Below are 19,733 nucleotides of genomic sequence, written 5' to 3'. Positions count from 1 at the left end.
TTGTTGGCTGCTACCACTGACAAGCACTTGCTAAGCAGCTTGGTAAATGAGAAAACCAAACAGAAGGCTCTTGAACTGGTAATGACTTCTTGGCTAGTCTTATGTGATGGTATGAATCTCTATGGTCCAAAAAGCACATGCAGCTTCCCTCTGACAAAGAAGGACAGACTAGACTATGACAATTCAAAATGGATTCTTTCAGAATAAAAGACAAACTACTGAGACCAAAATGGGCCTAAGGTATTTTGTTTTCTTTGGCAATCTTTCTCGTTTGGTGAGACCTTTTGGATGGCTCTGTGAAAAACTTTAAGGATCATTCCTTGACATTTGTTTCAAATGGAATGAGAAGTCTAAAAATGAAAATGATGAGATCAAAGAATGAGTGTGTAAGAATACTGTAAAGCCTCTGTAAATGACCTCCCTTGTCTATGTGTTCTTGGAAGTTCTCGTTCAAAAGACTAGATCAAGGGAAAATTGACCTTTGACAACCTTCAAAAGGGGACAGCTGGAAAACGTCTTAGGACAGTTGCCATCAGACATGAGGCTGACCACATCCTCTCAGTGAGCATTGTAAATGCTATCTCTATGGGTCCAAGAGCTTGTTTTGAAACAGGACTGTGGGAACAGCCTTTTTTTTCCCCCTCATTAGTCCCCTATTATCAACTGTGTATCATGTTAAAACCGTATGTGAAGTTGCTTCTCTGCATTTTAAGTCATGCTGTGGATGAGTGAAATTTCACAGCCACAGCAGTGATGTACAGCACTCCTATTACATACATATTAGCCTCAGAGACTTTAACAAAAAAACTCCTGAAAAATGGAAATCTAAGAAAGTCACCTTATGAACCTCTGAAAATACAGTCAGTCATAATCAGAAGTGTTAACATATAGTAATTCAGGATCCTACTGCCTTGCCAACACCTTCTGCCACAACAGTCATTCTGGAAGAGGGAGTGGCTAGAGCTCTAATCATCTCCAACACACACTGCATTTCATCTGCCATGTCCCTCTGGAAATGTATCATGTGAGTCAGATAATTAAACACCTGCAGAAATCAGGAGGTGGATGTCAGTATGCACTCTCTAAATCCACTCTAAACTCAGTGTTTGATGGATGGACAGCAGTACTTCAGTAGAGGTATCATGTGGAATGATGCTGTAGATATGGGGATATGTAGTTTGGCAGCTTCTGCCAAAATGAACATGGTCTTGGGGTTTGCCCTTGCTGGCACAGGTGCTGCGACATCTGGGGTCTCTTAAGCTATTTTACTATCACACTTCAATAAGGTCACTAAGGAGGTAGCACAACCCAGGAAGTTTAACAGGTGAAGACGCAGGTCTGCTATGGTCTCCTTTGAGAAGATGGGAGATGGTCAGATGGTCAGATGGCCAGCCCCTCCACCCCCAATCATGTATTTCAGAAGAAGAGGGGATGGCCCCTTCCTCTTCAATAACATCCTGCATGGGAGGGAATCTAAAGTAGGCTCAAAATGCTTTGTCTTGGCTAAACTCTCTCTAAGGCCTATTCATTGGTAGCTTAGTGTTTGCGCATCTGGGAGTCCTTTATTCCTCAGGGCGCTGAAAGGAATGGAGGAAGTGGAGGAGGAGGTCTTGTTTTCACAGGCAGAACAGGCCAGATGATAATCTTGCCATTTAGGGCAAACCTGGATGGGTATCTCTCCAACAAAGCTAGGTGTGTCTGGAAAGTAACCTGAATCTGTGCCAATCCATCAGATGACACATGCATAGGGGTGGAGTACTTGCCCTCCCGCTGACAGAAAATGTTTCATGACAGCGAACTGGAGGTGGAGTTCTGGCAAAAAGAAAACAGAAGTTACATGTACTTCCCATAATGCATGTTCCAAGCAGTGCACTTGATGCTATGACCTAGACTACAGGCATTAGGACTACTTTGAAAATAAAACTCCTAGGCTGCAATTCCACAACTCAAATCCCATAATGTAACTTTTGTACCAAGCAAAAGAAGACAAGCCTAAGATGTCGGAATACAAGGCAGTGGGTTTGGTGGGAAACAGTGTTATTGAAGCTGAAGCTCTAATATTTTGCACTACGTCAAGTACCCTTTCCATTTAAACCAGATGTCACAAAGCTCTGCTTGTGGGAACTACAAGAGTGTTATATGCAATATGCAGCATGAAGTTGCCCCTTTGTAGCAGTAGTGGATGTCTGAGCCCAGAAAGTTTCCTTCACGCACCCTCTAAGGAAATTAATTGGTAACAGACATTTCATCCAGTAAGTCCCTCTGAAAATGCAAAGTTTAGGAGATTGTTAGCCCGTCAAAGACAGCATGGAAAATGCAAACATATTCCAATGCAAATATATCCCAAAGTGATTCAGAACACTATTTCTTAACAGCAAAACGAGGCATATAAAGTGAGAAGAGGGATTTCCCTTAAGGGAAAATGTCAAAACTACTTTCTTGTTTGGGAGTATACACCTCTGAGAATGGGGGAAGGGTACAATATCCAGTCTGCCTTTCTTGGAACAGGGGCCAAAGTGCAGGATGTTCCGATTCAAAGTGTTAGCCTCATCAATAATGACCATCAAGGGAAGGACTACCAACAGGAAGACTACTCCTCTGGACGATATACATCTGCCCACCTTGTTAAAGGTTTTTGTCTCCTTATCATGAAAGTAAGGTGGCCAAGGTAGTCTTGTCTCAAAGATTTACAATGAAGCAAACAAATCAAGTAGGACTCAAAGTATGCACAGAAAGGATTTCAGTCTTCCCTGCTTTGCTTTGAAAGTACAGTTGTGTAAAATCTTACAACAGTGGATGTCATCTGTTCACTGTTGCATCAATCTTCAACTTAGGGATCTCCTGCCAGGGATGGCCCAACATCTGGCCAGTATACCAAAGCATTTAAATCTTGTATGCGCCATACATCACAAATATACTGCCCGTTCAGGACATAGGGAATAAAGGTGATGCATGGACGCAGTTACCCACAACTGAATTGTCCTAGTAGAGAACAGTTTCCATAGGACAAAAGGAGGATATGCACATCCAAAGGGAGAAAATGCAGATGGAAAGGGGGACCTTCAGCCAGGAGGGCAACCAAATCAAAACCCAAAAGAAAAAGGGAGATGGAGGGAGGGACCAAATACTGCAACAATGAAGAAAAAGACATCTACTGTTATGGTAAAGATTTTACACAACTGTACTGTCCTTCTGTATCACTACTGCAGTACTCTTCACCTTAGGAAGAATAAAAAAAGCTCAAGAAAATGAGTGTGAGTTGGAAGGCTGGGAAGAGCCCTCAACAAGCAAATGCAGGATGGCCCTAGCAAAACCTGCTCTGGCCTCAGAAACTATACTCAATTTATAATGCTTAGCAAAGGTATGCACGGATGACCAAGAAGCAGCTTCAAGGATGGCATTAGAGTCCAAACCCTTGAAAAAAGCACCAGAAGAGACAACAACCCTAGTGGAATGAGCTCTAACTGAAGTAGACAGATACTTGAAGTATACATGAAAAGAATAACAAAAGAAAATGGCCTTAGAAAACCAGGAGACAATTTGCTTGGAAACAGCTAAACCCAAAGTCCTGGGATGAAAAGAAACAAACGTCAGATTTACGAATGGTCTTAATTTTATCCAAATAAAACCTAAGCTATTTGTACAAATCTCTATGCAGGACCCTATCACTAGCAGACTGTGGAGAAGGGAGTTGTACTGGCCGATTTAGTATGAAGACACCCCTTATCTCTGTGAAAAAAAACATAAAAGGAGGAATGGCCAGTAAAAGCAAGCAACAAGACAGTCTTCCAAGTGCAGTGCTGCAAAGAAGCTGAAACTGCAGGCTCATAAGGAGCCTGAGCCAAGTTTTCCAAAACAAAATGAAGGTTCCAAGGAGGAGGAGAAATAGACTTCCTTAGGGGCCTAAGATGCAGGATGCCTTTTAGAAATTATATGACCTCAAAATAAGAAGCCAAAGGAGGATTTAATGTCAGACAGGCAAAAACAGTTGACAAATGGGCCTTCACAGACGAATAGATCAAACCAGACTGGAGTAACTCATAAATGGGAGAGAACCAGAGGGACCACCACTGAAAAGGGGGCCTTGGTCATGAGCACAGTACCAGACAGAAGATCTTTTCCATTTGGACATACAAGACTTTCTGGTTGTGGGTTTTCTTGACTCCTGTAAAACCCTGAATACACCCTCAGAAAGCAGGTGCCTAAAAGAGATCAAAACCCTATCACCCACAGTGTTAGCTAAAGAGTGGACAAATGAGGATGGATGAGGGAACCCCTTGTCCTGAGTGAGGAGATCCAACCGGTGAGGTAACCTGTGGTGACTTTCCCTAACCAGATGCATTAAGAGGGTAGGAAAGAAGTGCTGCCTTGGCCAAAAGGGAGTCCCCAGCAAGATTTTTGGGGAGTCTGACTGAATCTTCTGCAAGACTCAGAGTAGAGGAAGAAGGAAGGCATACAGAAACATCTCCTTCCAAGGAAAAGAAATTGCGTTTAACTTCCACAACAGATGGCATGACACTCTGGAAAAGAAAAGTGGGAGCTTCCTGATCAGAGGGGAGGCAAAAGCTCTACCTGAGGAATACCCACTGATGGACTATGTCCAGAAACAAGTTTCTGTGAAGCATCCATTTGTAAGCCTGTGTTTTGTACCTGCTCAAACAGACTACCACTAGATTGTGCTGTGAAGGAATATACACTGCCTGAAGAGTTAACTGATAGTCAGATCATAGGCCTGAACAGCCAGCCTACAAAGATGGTAAGACTTTGTGCCCCGCTGCTTGCTGACATACCACATCACTGTGGTACTGTCTGTGTAAACCTTCATGGGGTCTGGAGAACGCATGGTGTGAAAAGCCTGAAGGGCCAGAATTGGAGCTCTCATCTCTTTGATGTTGATTTGGTCTGACTTCTGATATGGGGGGGGGGGGGGGTGAAAAAGACCCTGAACTCTCAGGTGACCATAGGAAGCACCCCATCCCATGTCTGAAGTTCCGATGAACAGTTCCTGAGAAGGAACCAGAGGCTGAGAGGGTAGGGGCTGGGTTGAAGGGAAGTTGCTGAATACACCACTCTAATTCCGGCTTGAGACAAGGAAGGAGAGGCACTCAAATTCAGAGGACAGCAATTTTGAAGCCAGACTGATGAAGTACTACTGAAGCTAACACACATGCAGTCAGGCAAGAGGGAGCATTGGAATAGAAGAGGCCATTAATTTCAGAGTATGAAGAAACTCCCTGGCTAGAATGGCAAGCAAAGGAAGAAGAGAGTGAAAGAAAGTTGTCAAGGACAAAACGTTTGGAGATGGAAAAGAAGCCAACATTGGCAGTGTCTAAATCCTGCAGCCGAGATATACATGATCCTGATGGAGTCAGGACAGACTTTTGGAAGTTGATAGTGAACTCCAGACTTTGAAGCAGAGATATGGTGAACTCTATGAACACTGCAGCCTCTAACAGGTTGTCTAAATAAGGAAAAATCTGAATTCCTTGGAGTCTGCAAAAGGCAATCAAAGGAGCTAGGCATTTTGTGAATACCCTTGGGGCAGAAGAGATGCTAAAGGGCAAAGCAGAGAACTGAAAAAGTATTTATTTTACATTTGTTGACCGGGATAGTCCACCTGGATACATGTCCATTTTCAGTGGAGGCCCGGGGAGAAAAGCTCCACGTAACAAAACAAAACAAAACAAAACGGAAACCGTAAATACATAACTAACTTATGCAGAATCCACAATCAAGGGTAAAGTGCCTCAAATATACCAACAACGAACGAATCTCAGTAAAACAAAACCAAATGAGGCAGCAAACACGACCATAAGAAGCTGACCATTTATTTCATTTAAAACAAAAAAAAAAACAACAAAATATCATGTATCCAGTAAGCGCTTTCACATTCAAACTGAATGCTTCATCAGACTGTTAACAACTCTACATTAATTGTCTTTAAATACCATCCTATCACACTGTAAAACCAATCATGTTCCTTGCTCATGAATATTAAATGAATATAACAAAATGTGACAATGTAGTAGTAATATTGCATTATTCTATCATCACAATTCATAGTCTCTTCATACATCAAATACATCAAAAATAAAAGATAAAAATGTGAAAGCGCTTACTGGATACATGATATTTTGTTTTTTTTTATCGTTTTAAATGAAATAAATGGTCAGTTTCTTATGGTTGTGTTTGCTGCCTCATTTGGTTTTGTTTTACTAAAATACATAACTAAGTTTTAAACACAGGAAACATATCAAAATATTAACATAGGGTACAAACAGATAACATGTTAAAATGAGAGGAAGAAACAGTCCTGAAAGAGGGTGAACAGGAATATGACAGTAAACATCCTTCAGATCCAAGGACACCAAAAACAAAGGAAACAGGCTTTGAAGACAAAACATCTGAAAGGAACCTAAAGAAAGGTGTTGACCAAGGAGAGATCCAGAATAAGCCTCCAACACCCCTCCTTTCGAGGAACCAGAAACATTCTGGAGTACAATCCTTGTTCTACTTGGGAAGGAGGGACAGTCTGAATAGTTGCCTAACCTGTCAGAGACCAGAAACCTCTGAGAAAAAAGGGGAAGCTGCTCTCTAGAAGGTTGGGGAATACTTGAAAAAGAAGGAAGAGACTTGCACACCATGAGGTAACCCTGACGGATGGAGAGAACCCAAGAATCCAAAGCGATGAGCTTCCAAGTTTAGAAGGCAGACAGAGAGAGAGCAGAAGGGACAAAGGGAACTTGCCATGGTTTTTGGGGGGGGGGGGTTTCAAAGAAAGTCAGGCTCATCAGATATTGGAGGCTTCTTAGCCACAGAAGACTTAGCAAGGGTAGATGCCTACCCACCCCTTCCTGTCACTGGTGGCCTGACGAGGCTGCCTAAAGACAAAAACAGACCTAGTAGGACAGTTCCTCTGGAACTTAGGGATGGGGACACAAAAAGGTCCTACAAAGTTTTACTTTTTTGTTGAAGAGATAGCAGCAGTCCCAAAGATATTGTTATTATCCAAAGGCACATCCAACAACTTAGCCTTAATGTCTTCAGGTAATAAACACAGATGAAGCCAAGAATAACACCTCGTGACAGACCCAAACATTGCATTTCTGGAACAGGCATCCACAGCATCATAGCTACACTTGATATAGTGGCAAGCCACCTGAGAGGTAGAACATAAAATAGAAAAAACAGAAGACTTTCTTTCAGAATCAGGGAGGTCATGTGGGTTTGGTACCTAATGGCCCTAAAGGCCAGGGAGGCTGCATTATCCTGATACTCCATAATCCTCTCCATAGCCCTACTATCCTTATCTTGGGGTAGGAGCTTGGTAGATGGAAAAACTTGGATGGCTTCTTAGAGGAAACTGACACCACAGCAGAGTCAGCACAAGGACACAAACAGGAATTGACAATCTTTAGAAACCTTATAAAACCTGTCAGGTTTCTTAGTAGGGCTGAGAATCAGGAGTCATAGACATGGCTATAAAGGTGTCCAACAAAGCAGAAGGTTTAGGCATGTCCACCTGAAGCAGCTTATAATATCTCTTCTGGATGTCAGACACTTGAGAAGAATCCCAATTAAAATATTCCATTATTTTGGCTACTGTGTCCCCAAAAGACTGCTCTTTCAAAGAGGAATCCGGGCTAATGGATTCCTCTTCATCAGATCCATAAGCCAAGGGAAAAGGCATCTGGGAAGAGTAGGAGAAAGACCACTTCATCGGACTCTAAATCCCCATGAAAGGAAACAGGCTCCCTAGATCTTTTGGAAGGAGCAGTGGTCCAAGGGGGTGTAAGCACAGAAATCCCTTCAGGGCACTTCAAAGCCATCAGGGCATTGAGCAGGCCCTGAGTAAACTCCTGCAACTTAGGATGTACAGTAGGATGTTTAGTGTTCTGCTTTTTTCTTGGCAGTGGCATCAGCCCTATAAAACACTGGTTCCGACCCCTGACAAGACTCAATAAGACTACCCGGAACCTTTTCCCTGATCAGAAGATGCAGAATCCCTCTATGGCCCTCCAAGATAATCAATAGTGGTTCTCTCTCAACATAAAGAGCAGATGCCTGCAAAGCCTAAGATGATGTATGAAATTAAGGATCTATGCTGGCCTCTGACAAGGTCATGGTAGAGGAATCCAAAACCTAATACGTCCAGTGTAGGCTGGACAGCCAAAGAATACAGACAAAACTTCTCAACCTTCTTGTTTAATGGCAGACCCACGGAGTTAATAAATTAAGCCATGCCACCTTGGGCTAACTGTTTAAGCCTATGTTTTTTGATACAGATGGCCAGGGAACACAACTGGCTTCTAAGGGTCCTGGGAACAATCACCTTACAAATCCTAAAGGAGGTATGCTAGTGGGAAATGCCCAAACAAAAAAGACAATGATGATCCTAATGGGGAATCTGCCTCATACACTGACATTTTCCCTGCTTGGATGACATGAACTCCAGGTAGACAAAGGAGAAGACCAACAACAAAAAAAAGAGAGTACCCCAATGGGGCACTTATTTGATGGCTAGGTATTCATATTGGCAAGCGATGATGGTGTTCAGACTGGCAGCAAAGAAGTTCTGGGTAACTGCTTCCATATGTCAAGCTTTTAAGTCCTACAATCTGAACGGGGAGCATATATGGGATGTATGGTGCATACAAGATCTAAAGGCTTTGGTATACTTGCTTGGGCTATATCTCCAAGGTCAAGAATACTGCAACAGTGATAGAGAAGGACATTAGGATACTACCTTTCTTTGGAGCTGAAGCAAAAGTAACCTGATACTCCAGGCTGGAAAAATATCAACACCAAACCAAAGCAACCAAGGAAGAGATAACAGAGGTACTTCTTCCCCAACATACTGAAAACATTTCTAGGAAAGGAATCTGAACTAATGGCCAGTCCACTGTCAACTTTGAGCTTTAGGGGTTTCCCCAATGGAAGGCTCATCAGGGGGATGGGAAATGTAGTAGGGAGTGGTTTCACTGTCAAGTCTCAAAGAAGGCCTCTGGGTTCTCCAAGTCCCCTTCAGGGGTCAACTGTGACAATCTCTCCCCCTGCTTCAACACCAGCTTTGGTGGGCATTGGTAGTGTTACAGGTGGACTTCTCTACTGGAAACAGGGACATCTGCACTCAAGAAGTAGTTGCTGAAGGTAGCAAGAGGACATACAATGTTTGCATAAAGCTTAAAGCTGGCAAAACATCAACACTAAGCAAAGCAACCAAGGAAAAAATTACTGTTTAAGGGTGAACTTCTGCAGTCCTGAAGCAATATGCCAACATAAACATCGGAATGTTGAGAGCCTGCCATGTAGGCTTTAGTGCACTCTAGGCCAACACTGCTGCACTCAGAAGAAAAAAGTCCAACTCTGATGCAAGGTGACAACTAGCACTGTTGGGCACAGGGGGAACCAAGGGCAGAGGAGTACTTAATCCCAGAGATAACCGCCAAACTATGGCTGAGGGTGGTTGCAGGACTCTGAAATGCTCCTTAGGACCAGATTACTTTCAACTGCACTCCAGTTAGTTAACCAGTGGACAGGTGGTTCTTACTTCCGGAAGTAACCCCCCCCCACACACACACACACACACAAGGTGGCTTGCTGAGAGTACACCTCTAATGGGCCCCTCGTCGCACACAGAGGTAGAAAGGTAGATACAAATTCAACCCCTTCTTAACCAAGAGCAGCATAAGATATGTGGAGATTACATAACTCTCATATAAAAAGAATGCTCCTCCAGGAGGATGTGAGGAGTCCCCCAGGGTTGTATACTGGTGACCTCTTCTGTTTGGCATCTACCTTCTGAAGTTAAAGCCAATACTGCAGGTTTATGGCTGATTAAGTTTGCAAGATAGGAGCAGCCACTGAATCTCCAAAGACTTGGCCATCCTACACAAAGGTTTGTCTCAAATAACTGGTGGGAAAATCATGGTCTGAAATTAAATGCCAAAAAATGTATTACTGTATCCTTTGGGAAGTTATCTACCCTGGGGAACTACCACATTGAAAATACACCCCTAGGATTTGATCCAGTTGTTCGGGATTTGGGAACTTATGTTGACAGTGACCTGACATTTGATTAAAGTGTGGCTATTGTAAAAAAAAAAGTCCTATACTGATTGTGTCCAAATCTAGGGATGTCATTTTTCCCCTTTACTCAGCCCTCATTAGGCTAATCACTGAATATAAAAAGCCCCCTTTCGCATACATCTGTCAAGACACGTACAATAACTGGAACGCCCACAAAGATTCCTTACTAAAGGGATACAAGGCCTAAAACAACATGTCTTACATGGACAAACTCAAAGCTCTGACACTATACTCTGTATCCTACAGACTGCCAAGAGATGACCTGGTGTCTGGCATACAAGGCATCCTTTGACTCATTGCTGATGGATGTACTGCACATCAGCAAGTCAAATGGCATCAGAAATACTCTATGAATCTAAACATCTTCTGCATCATCAACAGAATGGTTTGGAAGAACAGGTATATTTTGCAGAGGATACATCTGCAATAGAACAGACTTCCCAACCACATAAAACAAAGTTCATCCCTTTCCATTTTCAAGTGCAACTTAGATCTACGAATGGGAAACAAAAAATTACCCCAGGACTGCCCCCTGTACTGCTAAAAGACAGATGCGGCTCCTAACTGCTTTATCCCATGCATGGGTGCCCTCAAATTATCCATGGTATGAGTCCAGTTATTCTCATTAGAGATAATATATAATTATTAACCAAAGGGGTGAGTAAGGCCCAATCTATAAACAAAGAGGGTAGATTACTTCAAGCACAAAAAAGGGAAACTGGCCAGGCTTAAAATAGCCCACAATGGCAGCTAGCCTAGTACTTACCTATGAACCTAAAAAAATGCCTCACCTCCACATATGAAGGTTCCTTCTGCTGTTCTGTGCACCCAGCACTCATACCACAACAATTTTACAGAAACAAGGTAGGCCTTAAACTTCTCACTCCTGCCAATTCAGACAAACTGTTAGAAATGCTGGCACTTACGACAGCATTTCACATCACATTTCACCCAAGCAGTACAGGTGATGCCAGAGCATGCCTTGGCTCATGATGCAATGGACACACAAAGTATGACAGTTTAAGTTTTTATACATTGAATGCCAGAACTTACAAACATCAGGACTGAAATTCCAAACTGTGTGAGCAGAAAAGAAACTGAGCAGAGGGGCCCAAGTCATACTGTTCTACTGCACTATGTGGAGTCATGACATGAACTTGCAAAAGGCACGCTAAGTGCAGAAGCACCACAGAAAAATAGCTGAAATGAAGGTAACAGGGATGGATATTCCAAAAGTAGACACGAACAATAGGTTCTCCAATATCAGATCTGCCCAGAGAAAGGGGTGAGGAAGGTCAAAAGGAAGCAGCCAAACGGTGGTAAAAGTCCACTTCCTCCTCCAGAGGTCTTCCACCAAATCCTGAGGCCTGCCAAAAGAAGAACTTCTCCCCAGACTCATCCTTAAAGGAGGACAGCTTCAGGAACATAATCCTATGTTAACAAACTACAGCTTGCTGCCCTAGTCATAAAAGTTAAAACTGAAAGCAATGTGGGCCACACGGAAGTTCACTGCAGAAGCTGTGACAAGGACCTTAACCAACTCTTCCCTGACACAGAATTGGGCAGGATGAAAGCTTTTACAATCCCCTAGGAAGAGCTAGACTCTGGAGAAGTAAAAATACAACACGGCTGAACTACGTCATGGCAGAGAAAGACCACCTCTAGACACCCTGCCAGTATTAGACCCCTTATCTGCAATGAGACTGAAAGTTGTTGTGATTTCTGGGATTTAAGTTAGACAAAGACAATATAGGTGTCAGCCAAGAGTGCACACCTAAGCTCTCACTTCATCTGGTAGAAAGCTTATAGAAAGCACCCATCTGCTTGCGAAGAGAAGGACCAGTACCAAAGAATCTTCAGGCTGTAAAGGCAGCATCCTCGAATGCAGGCTACATAGAAGGATGAATCAGGGCTCATCCTCCAATTTTTCCAAATATTCACTAACATGAACGGGGGAGTAGTACTGCAACAGTAATCTACTATTATGATGAGTTCTTACACAACTTTCTTTATTTAGAGAGTACTGCTGTAGTAGTCCCGATAACTTGGATGACTCTTAGAGCTCATGGTACCAAAGACATGGCCTGAAAGGAAATTACAGTTTTATCCAGTTGGGTAGCTGTAACAAATTAACTCTTGCCCCAGAAATGATGTCCAGTTTGTAGTGTTTAGAAAATATATGGACAAAAGACAGTGGGCCATGTAGCTGCAACTAAGTTAGCTTGGGCAGTCAAATCCCTTGAGGAAGGCCACAGTGGTAGCACTACTTCTAATGCTGTAGGCTTAACAGTTCCATCTGTTCTTACCCTTCAAGGCATAACAGAACATGACACAATGTGCCAGCAATCTGGAAATTGCATTAAGATCATCACCTCTTTCACAAGAGTTTCTTTCTCTGGGCTGCATCCAATAGTCCTCTGATTATGAGGTTCTGAGTGAGTGCCATCCAGGCCAGGTCTGACATGTTATATTCTGACTGTATAGATCAAAAATGAAGGATAACCCTAGGTTCCATCTGACAAGGGCAGACTACCACTCCGGTTCTTGGAACATACAGGGTATAAAAGGAATAACCTTTTCAAGGAACTGAATATCTTTTGGAAAGGTGTAAAGCTTGACTTGACATCTCAATACAAGGGTAGGTATGAATTCCCTTTGCTCTGCAGTAAACTATTAATGGGGACAGGCACATTGTGATAACCCTGGATGAAGTACGTACATGGGCTTTGTGAGAGGACTCAGGAATCTGATACATGTATGGCTCGGGGCATGAGAGCAAGTTCCACAGCGAGGCCTATATCCTCAAGTTGTGATGGGACAGTGAACCTTACAGTCACATCATCTGTGGTCATTTCTGCTTCCACTACAAACTTGGGGCTTGAGGGAAGGTGTGGGACTAGGGTGAGTTCTGTGAAGGAGGGAGAGAAGGTCTACACATTCATGACTGTACCCTAGAGGTAGAAGACTCTTGTCATTTATTTATTTATTTACTTATCCTTTATCCCTTTTACTGGCCAACCTTTTTTTCTTGCAGGATCAAGTTTAGAGGGGTACTTCCTGCTGTACCTGGGCAAGGGGATGTGACAAAGTTGCTTAACACTCTGCAGAGGTTTGTCCCTTTCTTCCACACTTCACTGGTAGGGATCTCGAATAGCAGCTGTTTGTCCACAGAAGCAATACAGAGCTGCACTAGGATAGCCTCTGCAAGATGATGCACCTGCAGCACCATAGTGTTTTGCCACCTGACTAGCAGTCTGTGCTACTTCTAGTTGCTTTGCCCTCATGTCCCCACATTCAGATAACTTCACCACCACCCTTGACTTTATCCAGAAAAGCAATCGGGTACTTGGCTATGGATGCTCTACAATTTATGACCTTGAAGGTTGAAGTGGTAACTTTGTATACCTTCCAAATATGTCATTAGCACTCCGCTTTCCTTGTCAACTGGTAGAGTACAGGGGCAAGAATCAATTTGGATCACTTTTCCGAATCCATAGACAGTACTGCTGGATCTGCAACTGGGTTCTTGTAGTAGAAATTATGGAAAGCCTGGTTCCTAAAAAAAAAAAAAAAAAAAAAAATCTGATTTCGTAGGGTCAGAGAGCAAGTTGTCTGGGTCCTTAAAGGCTGCATGCATGAAAAGCAACCTCCAGAGACTCTAAACAGAAGGAATAGCTACAGGTTTAGGGGAATCCACAACCAATAAATTAAAGTACCTTTGTCGGCCATCTGAAGTACTTGTTCATTCTTTAAAATGAGTCTCTAAATGAGGTTTCCTTGGTTGGTGAAGTAGCAGGAATACCATCTTCTTTGCCAAGTCATATTTGGGGGACTGGGGTGAATTTGGGTAAAGTAATCCAATTCCTCCTCAATCTAGCAGCAGTAATTCAGCTCACTCGTTCATTTACCAAAGGGCACATTAAAACTTGGCTGCAGGTTCCGTAAAAGGTAGAAAAACCTTGACCCATTGTTTTGGAAAATTCTGGGGTAGGGTGGATAATAAAGACCCACCAAATGTCTACGCACCAAATACCTGCAGAACTTGGGGCTGATGGCCTTTATCTCACCTTCCAAGTCCTTTTATTTTGGGACATCTACCTCGGAAGTCTGGACATGTGGAGAGGGTTCACAGAAATCACCTCGCTGCCAGCTACATACCCTCCTTACCAGGAAAGTAGATTGCCCATCTTTCCTTTCTGAGATTATGAAGTGGGAATCAGTTGCAGACATACACGATGGGACATCCATTCTGAAATTTGAACCATGGTCATCAGCTCAGTGGAGTGTGAAGGGACTTTGTCAGAAGCTTCAAGAGTTCGATAAATGTGGCACAGGGGTTGAGAAAGTTTGCCAGCATGGCCTATATCCTCAATTTGTGATGGAACAGTGAAAGTCACATCATGTGTGTCCATTTGCACCTTCTCCTTAGATCACTTCTTTCTCAGGGGGTGTCACAGGCAAAAGCAAACTTGAAGATGCTATTACAGACCAGATGTAAGGCCCAAGTTAATTCCAATCCAACTAGTTTCGCAGGGAATGTTGTCTACTTCTTAAAGTTTTAAGGGTAAATCCATGGCAGAGTACAGTCTTCAACAGTGTGTTCCAGACCTAGGCAAAATACACAGAGTATGGGACCCTTTGTGTGAAATCTGACTGCCACAATAACATTTACCTTTCTTTGGCCCTGACATGCTCCAAATGTGCAGACAAACATCAAATTACCAGAGTACAAGGATATCCAAACATATCAACCACTATGACAAAAGTAGAATAGGAAATGAATCTCCAGAGCAAGCCAAATTACACTAGACAACAGATGCAATGAGATCGACTTATGCACACTGAACTAGGGAAGGAAAGATCTGAAACAGCATGGACATCCCCTGGTCTCATACTAGTAGCATAATGATGTCCCCGATCGATGGGCAAATGGTATGACTTGAGTGTGAAGGCTAATGAGCTCTGAAATTGGGCCAGATACGAGGCCTAGTCAGGACTAATACCACAGTGATCAAAATGAAGAACTACTGAAGGAGGGTGGAGGTAGGCATGTCCTCAAAGAATTCTGGTATACATCACATTATGGCACGCTCCAGCAACAGACAACTGCACCACAGGTAAAGAAGGATATCCCAGCAGTTAACTCAATGCAGTCGTCCTCCGATTTCATGCTTTAGGATAAAATTCACTATGATACCAAGCCAGGGGAGTTTTGGGCTATGTAACAAGGACCAACTCCTGAGACTGGTATGCACTCTTACCTCTCTGTAAGACAATCATAAGACTGAAAATGGAATATTGCATTCAGTCTATGAGACAGTACAAGGAGATGGATGCTAAGCTATTAAGGAATATAAATGTTCACCTGAGAAAAGAAGATTATGCAAGGTCATTAATGGGACATGTGAAGCAAAATAAATGAGACGGGCAAGGACAGGGAGGAAGGGTAAGGAACAACCAGCAAATAAAAGGAAGCAATTTTAGAAAGGGCATTAGGAATTCTTCTTTACAAAGAGGGTTATGGACAGATGTCATGAGCTTCCAAAATAAATGATGCACAGCAAAGTCACTAAAATGTTCAAGTAAGCTTCTGCCAGACAGAAAAAATGGGAAAAAGCAGTGAGGACGGTCCTAGATGCAGCAACCAAGCAGACTACACAGACAGTAAGGGTATACATGGACCACCTCCAAGACTGCAAAACTTAAACTTGAGATCCTTTACCTTGTGTCCACCTGGCTGACTCATGACACAAGTCCTTGTATGAAAATGAGTTCTCAAAAAGCATGTTTGACTCATTTTATTTGTTGCAAAGCACAACATACCCAGGGAAGCCATCCAATTATGTTGCTATTGTCTGGATGTGGTACTACTGAAGCTGTGCCAGTAGTCACGGGACAGACATTACCTAATAATCCAAGACAAAATGATAATGGTCCTGCACTGAATCAACTAAGTATAGTGGCACTTAAACATGAGCTTCCAAACCTCTTAACATCAAATACCATCACGGCACTCTGAAACTACTATGAAAATATAGTGTGAGCAGCAGACTTAATGAGAAACTGTCAGGCAGTGCATTGTGCATAACCTCTAACTCAGATGCAGGGAACCCAGTTTGAGTAAGAGGGAGTGTAGCCACATGAATGTGGACAGTAGCAATTTTAAAAGAGCTCTATAGTGTGACAATGTAATATAAATCCACTGAAGGCCTCTCAAAGTGAGACTAGTGCTTTTTCACTACCATAATGCAAAGGGCCATAGTTTAAGCAAACTAATATTGTCAAACTCACTGTTAAGGTTAAGTAATGATTCTTACAAGACAATGACATGAACAAGCATGACAGAACAAAAAGCTCATACTGTTATCACTCCTAATTTATCTTGATGTCTACATTCATTATTAGCTGAAGTCCAGTTTAAGGAAAGTATTCCACCATGACTTATTTAACAAGTCATTAACTTCTCTGTTATGTTACAAATCAATAACTGAATGAATGCATGAATAATTTGACATGGAGGCAAGTTACTGGCCAGAAGTCACAACTGGGGTACCAGTGCCTCTGTAGTCAGTGCAAAGTACAGCCTGGAGTAGAGTACAAGCAGAATGATAAGACTCCAACACTGCACCAAATGATACAAAAGATTCCATTTTAGAGTAAATTAAACAAGCACAAGAACCTACAGATTGACAATAATGCAACTGCCTTGTACAGTTCTGACAAAATTAGACCAAATCATCACAATTCCATCCTGCAATCAGCAGTTTGTCTGTTTATAAAGAAAACAGCACTGTCACCCTACATATTAGTGGGCAGTGTCTACATTAAGGCCTCTTAGAGGGGGGAAACAGAACACAACCACCCTTATTAGGCCCCAAACAATTATGTCTGCTTTGTAACCAACAGGACTCCACCTAAAATTTATCACAAGGTTGCGGAAGTAGTAGCAAGACAACGAGCTACCACTTTTAAAATGTGTTTTTTTTAATATTGATGCAATTTCCTACGCTTCTAGGTCTTACTGTCACAGTTGTGCATCTGTGAGGGCTCCAGTTCATTTACTGTGTTCAGCATTAAGCATACACACTGCTGTGTCTGAACATTCTGTTCTGCAACACTGCCAGCTCCTTCTTCCTCATCTTCAGGTGGAGGATCAAGATCACACATATTGCAGTTATCACAAAGTTCCACAGGACATTCAAAGCTGTTGCCAATAAGCCCATCAATTTCTTTAGGTTCACCATGATGACCTCTGCTGCACACACAAACTTCAATGCCAGAGTCACCAGTAAAACGTCTGTGTCTTCCAGGTGTCTTGTCCTCATCACTCAGATTTACAGAGGAGTTGTGTTCCAAATGCTCACAGCTAAAATCTCCAAATAATTCTTTACAATAGTTCTTCTCATGGATGGAACCCACTTCATCTGCTTCTTCAGATTCTGCACTGGTACTGCCATCACCCAACTCAATGGAAATCTGAACAGAAGGATCTACAGTTAAACTGCTCTGAGTGCATGAGCAACTTTCTTCAACTGCTGTCACTGCCCCACTCAAAGCCAAAGGAGGAGTCTGTTCAATGCTGGGTGAATTTGTGCTTGCTGTTATGGCCTGTTGCTGTAAAATGCTATAAGGTGGAGGAGGGGTTGGGGGCCGATTCACTACCTCCTCATACGCAGGCAGCAAATAATTTGGTAAGAATCCTGAAAAAAATAAATAAATAAATTACAAACATTTCAAGAAACTAGTATGTCAAAGACTTTACTGCTCTTTTTTGTTAACAAAAAAAAATGTGAGGATCCACTGTTACTTTTCCTGGAGATTGTCAAGGACTTTCGTACAAACTTTGAAAACTTTACAGGGAGCTGAAAAACAACTGTATAGCACTGCAGTTAGCACTTGCTGGCTCTTGGATCTCCAGTTCAGTTCTTGAAAGAAGTGCCTTTGGTGTTTAGTCAACAAGACCTTACTTGGTTTAAGTGGGGTTTTGCTGGGTACTTTTGTTTTTTTTTTTTACATCTAAGCACATGCTATAGGTAAACTAATGATCACCTAAATTACTCGTAGGTGAGTGTGCTGTATAAATCAGTGTACATGCACATCCTGCAGTACTGCCTCATCAAGGATCAGTGTATGTGCCTTGTACCCACTTAGTGCCAGACAGGTTCTGGGTCCCTCATTACCCACAACTGGACAAATGGGGCAAACAGAGAATGGATGAATTAATAAAAATGAAGGAAAAGCAATCTAAAACTGACTGGTAGCATTTATGAACTAAACTCCACATGTCTTCCTACAGGATATACAAGACAACCTACCAAAAAAGAAAAGAATGTGCAGAAATACCCAGAAGAAAGAAAAAAATAAAAACACTAAGGTAAGTCACATTTACTGTGCTGAAAGTAATGTTGAGAGAACTAGCTATAAATTATGTATGCAATCATTCACTATAACAGCAACTACAAAGTACTGCTGTGGGCAAGTACACTTACCAAAAACGGTAGATCTCTGAGATGTAGTTGGTATAACCACAAATCATGACATTTAGATTATCCCTTCTTTTCTTCCTTGCATACCTCTCAACCATACCAAATCCCTCCGTATTTAGTGTTTTGGGGGTAGAAATAATAGGGTGCCAAGAATTCTCAAATGGCCCTTTAAATCCCGATTCCAGAGAAAACATACATGCAACTGTTACTCATGCATTTGGATCTATTTCACTTAAGGTTTCATGAACAAAAAAACAGTTTTGGCTTTGTAATGTACAAATATATAATCTCCAAAAGGAAGTATTTAATGAGGCAACAACACTACCACTGCGCCATCCATTTGACGCAACTTAATCTCTTAATTTCACAGAAGAAGAAATCTGGAAAAAAACAAAATTTATTTGGAGGGGGGACAAAGGGCTAAAACCAGGGACACATTTTAAATATTGCTTGTATAATCTTATAAAGCTGCTAAAATAGTGTTTTGTGTTACTGTACGTTTCCAAATAAAAAGATGGTAAGACTGAAACTTAAAGGGCTTTCATTATGATTTGCCAGAAAACGACAAATCCTAAGAGGAACAGACCAAAAGTATGAGCCAAACTCCCTGAATCACACATGGTGGTGTGGGTAGAAAATGCAGGACCCTGTACCTAAGGTACAGGGTTTGAGCCCAATTACACGCACAAAATATCCCTTTAGAGCTACACACAAGAAATATTGTTTGGAGCTGCTGCATAAAATAAATGGAACTAGCACTAAATGACCACCACTATCACTTTGGAGCTACAGCCCTTTTTGATATAAATCCAATAGCATTGTAACTTCAAACTCTAGCACATAAATTATTCCAGACATTAAACAACTTGAATATATCCTTGGTCAAAGCATTACACTTGTAATTATGTGCAAATGACCTCTAGAAACAGTCATCAACATCTTGGAATACTATGCAATCTCAAGTGGTACCCAATGTCAGAGCCCATTCTAACACCAAGATAATTGACTGTAAATGTTTTGAAACCTTGATGACAATTTGTAAATATCATTCTAAGCAATGCCTCAAATACTTCACCAACTTTGAAGCTGTATAAACCAACTGCCCAAAATATGACCACTGTTCAAACGAGTTCAAAAGAAACAGTTTTATGAAGCTCC

General features: G+C 42.0%; 1 protein-coding gene across 2 annotated transcripts in view; it reads right to left on the bottom strand.

Moving 5' to 3' along the window:
- WBP1L (WW domain binding protein 1 like) overlaps positions 1-19,733 on the bottom strand; it is an 872,089-nt gene that overhangs the window by 38,850 nt on the left and 813,506 nt on the right. For both annotated transcript variants that reach the window (XM_044056551.1, XM_044056552.1), the window contains one exon: positions 17,112-17,789. In XM_044056551.1, coding sequence (XP_043912486.1) covers positions 17,112-17,789 — 678 coding nt within the window. The remainder of the gene's footprint in view (positions 1-17,111; positions 17,790-19,733) is intronic.

Source organism: Protopterus annectens, chromosome 14.part0 (genome assembly GCF_019279795.1).
Source record: "Protopterus annectens isolate FY-2018-M chromosome 14.part0, PAN1.0, whole genome shotgun sequence".
Classification (NCBI taxonomy): Eukaryota; Metazoa; Chordata; order Ceratodontiformes; family Protopteridae; genus Protopterus; species Protopterus annectens.
The sequence above is the reverse complement of the archived record's forward strand: the minus strand, read 5'-3'. Positions and strand labels throughout refer to the sequence as shown.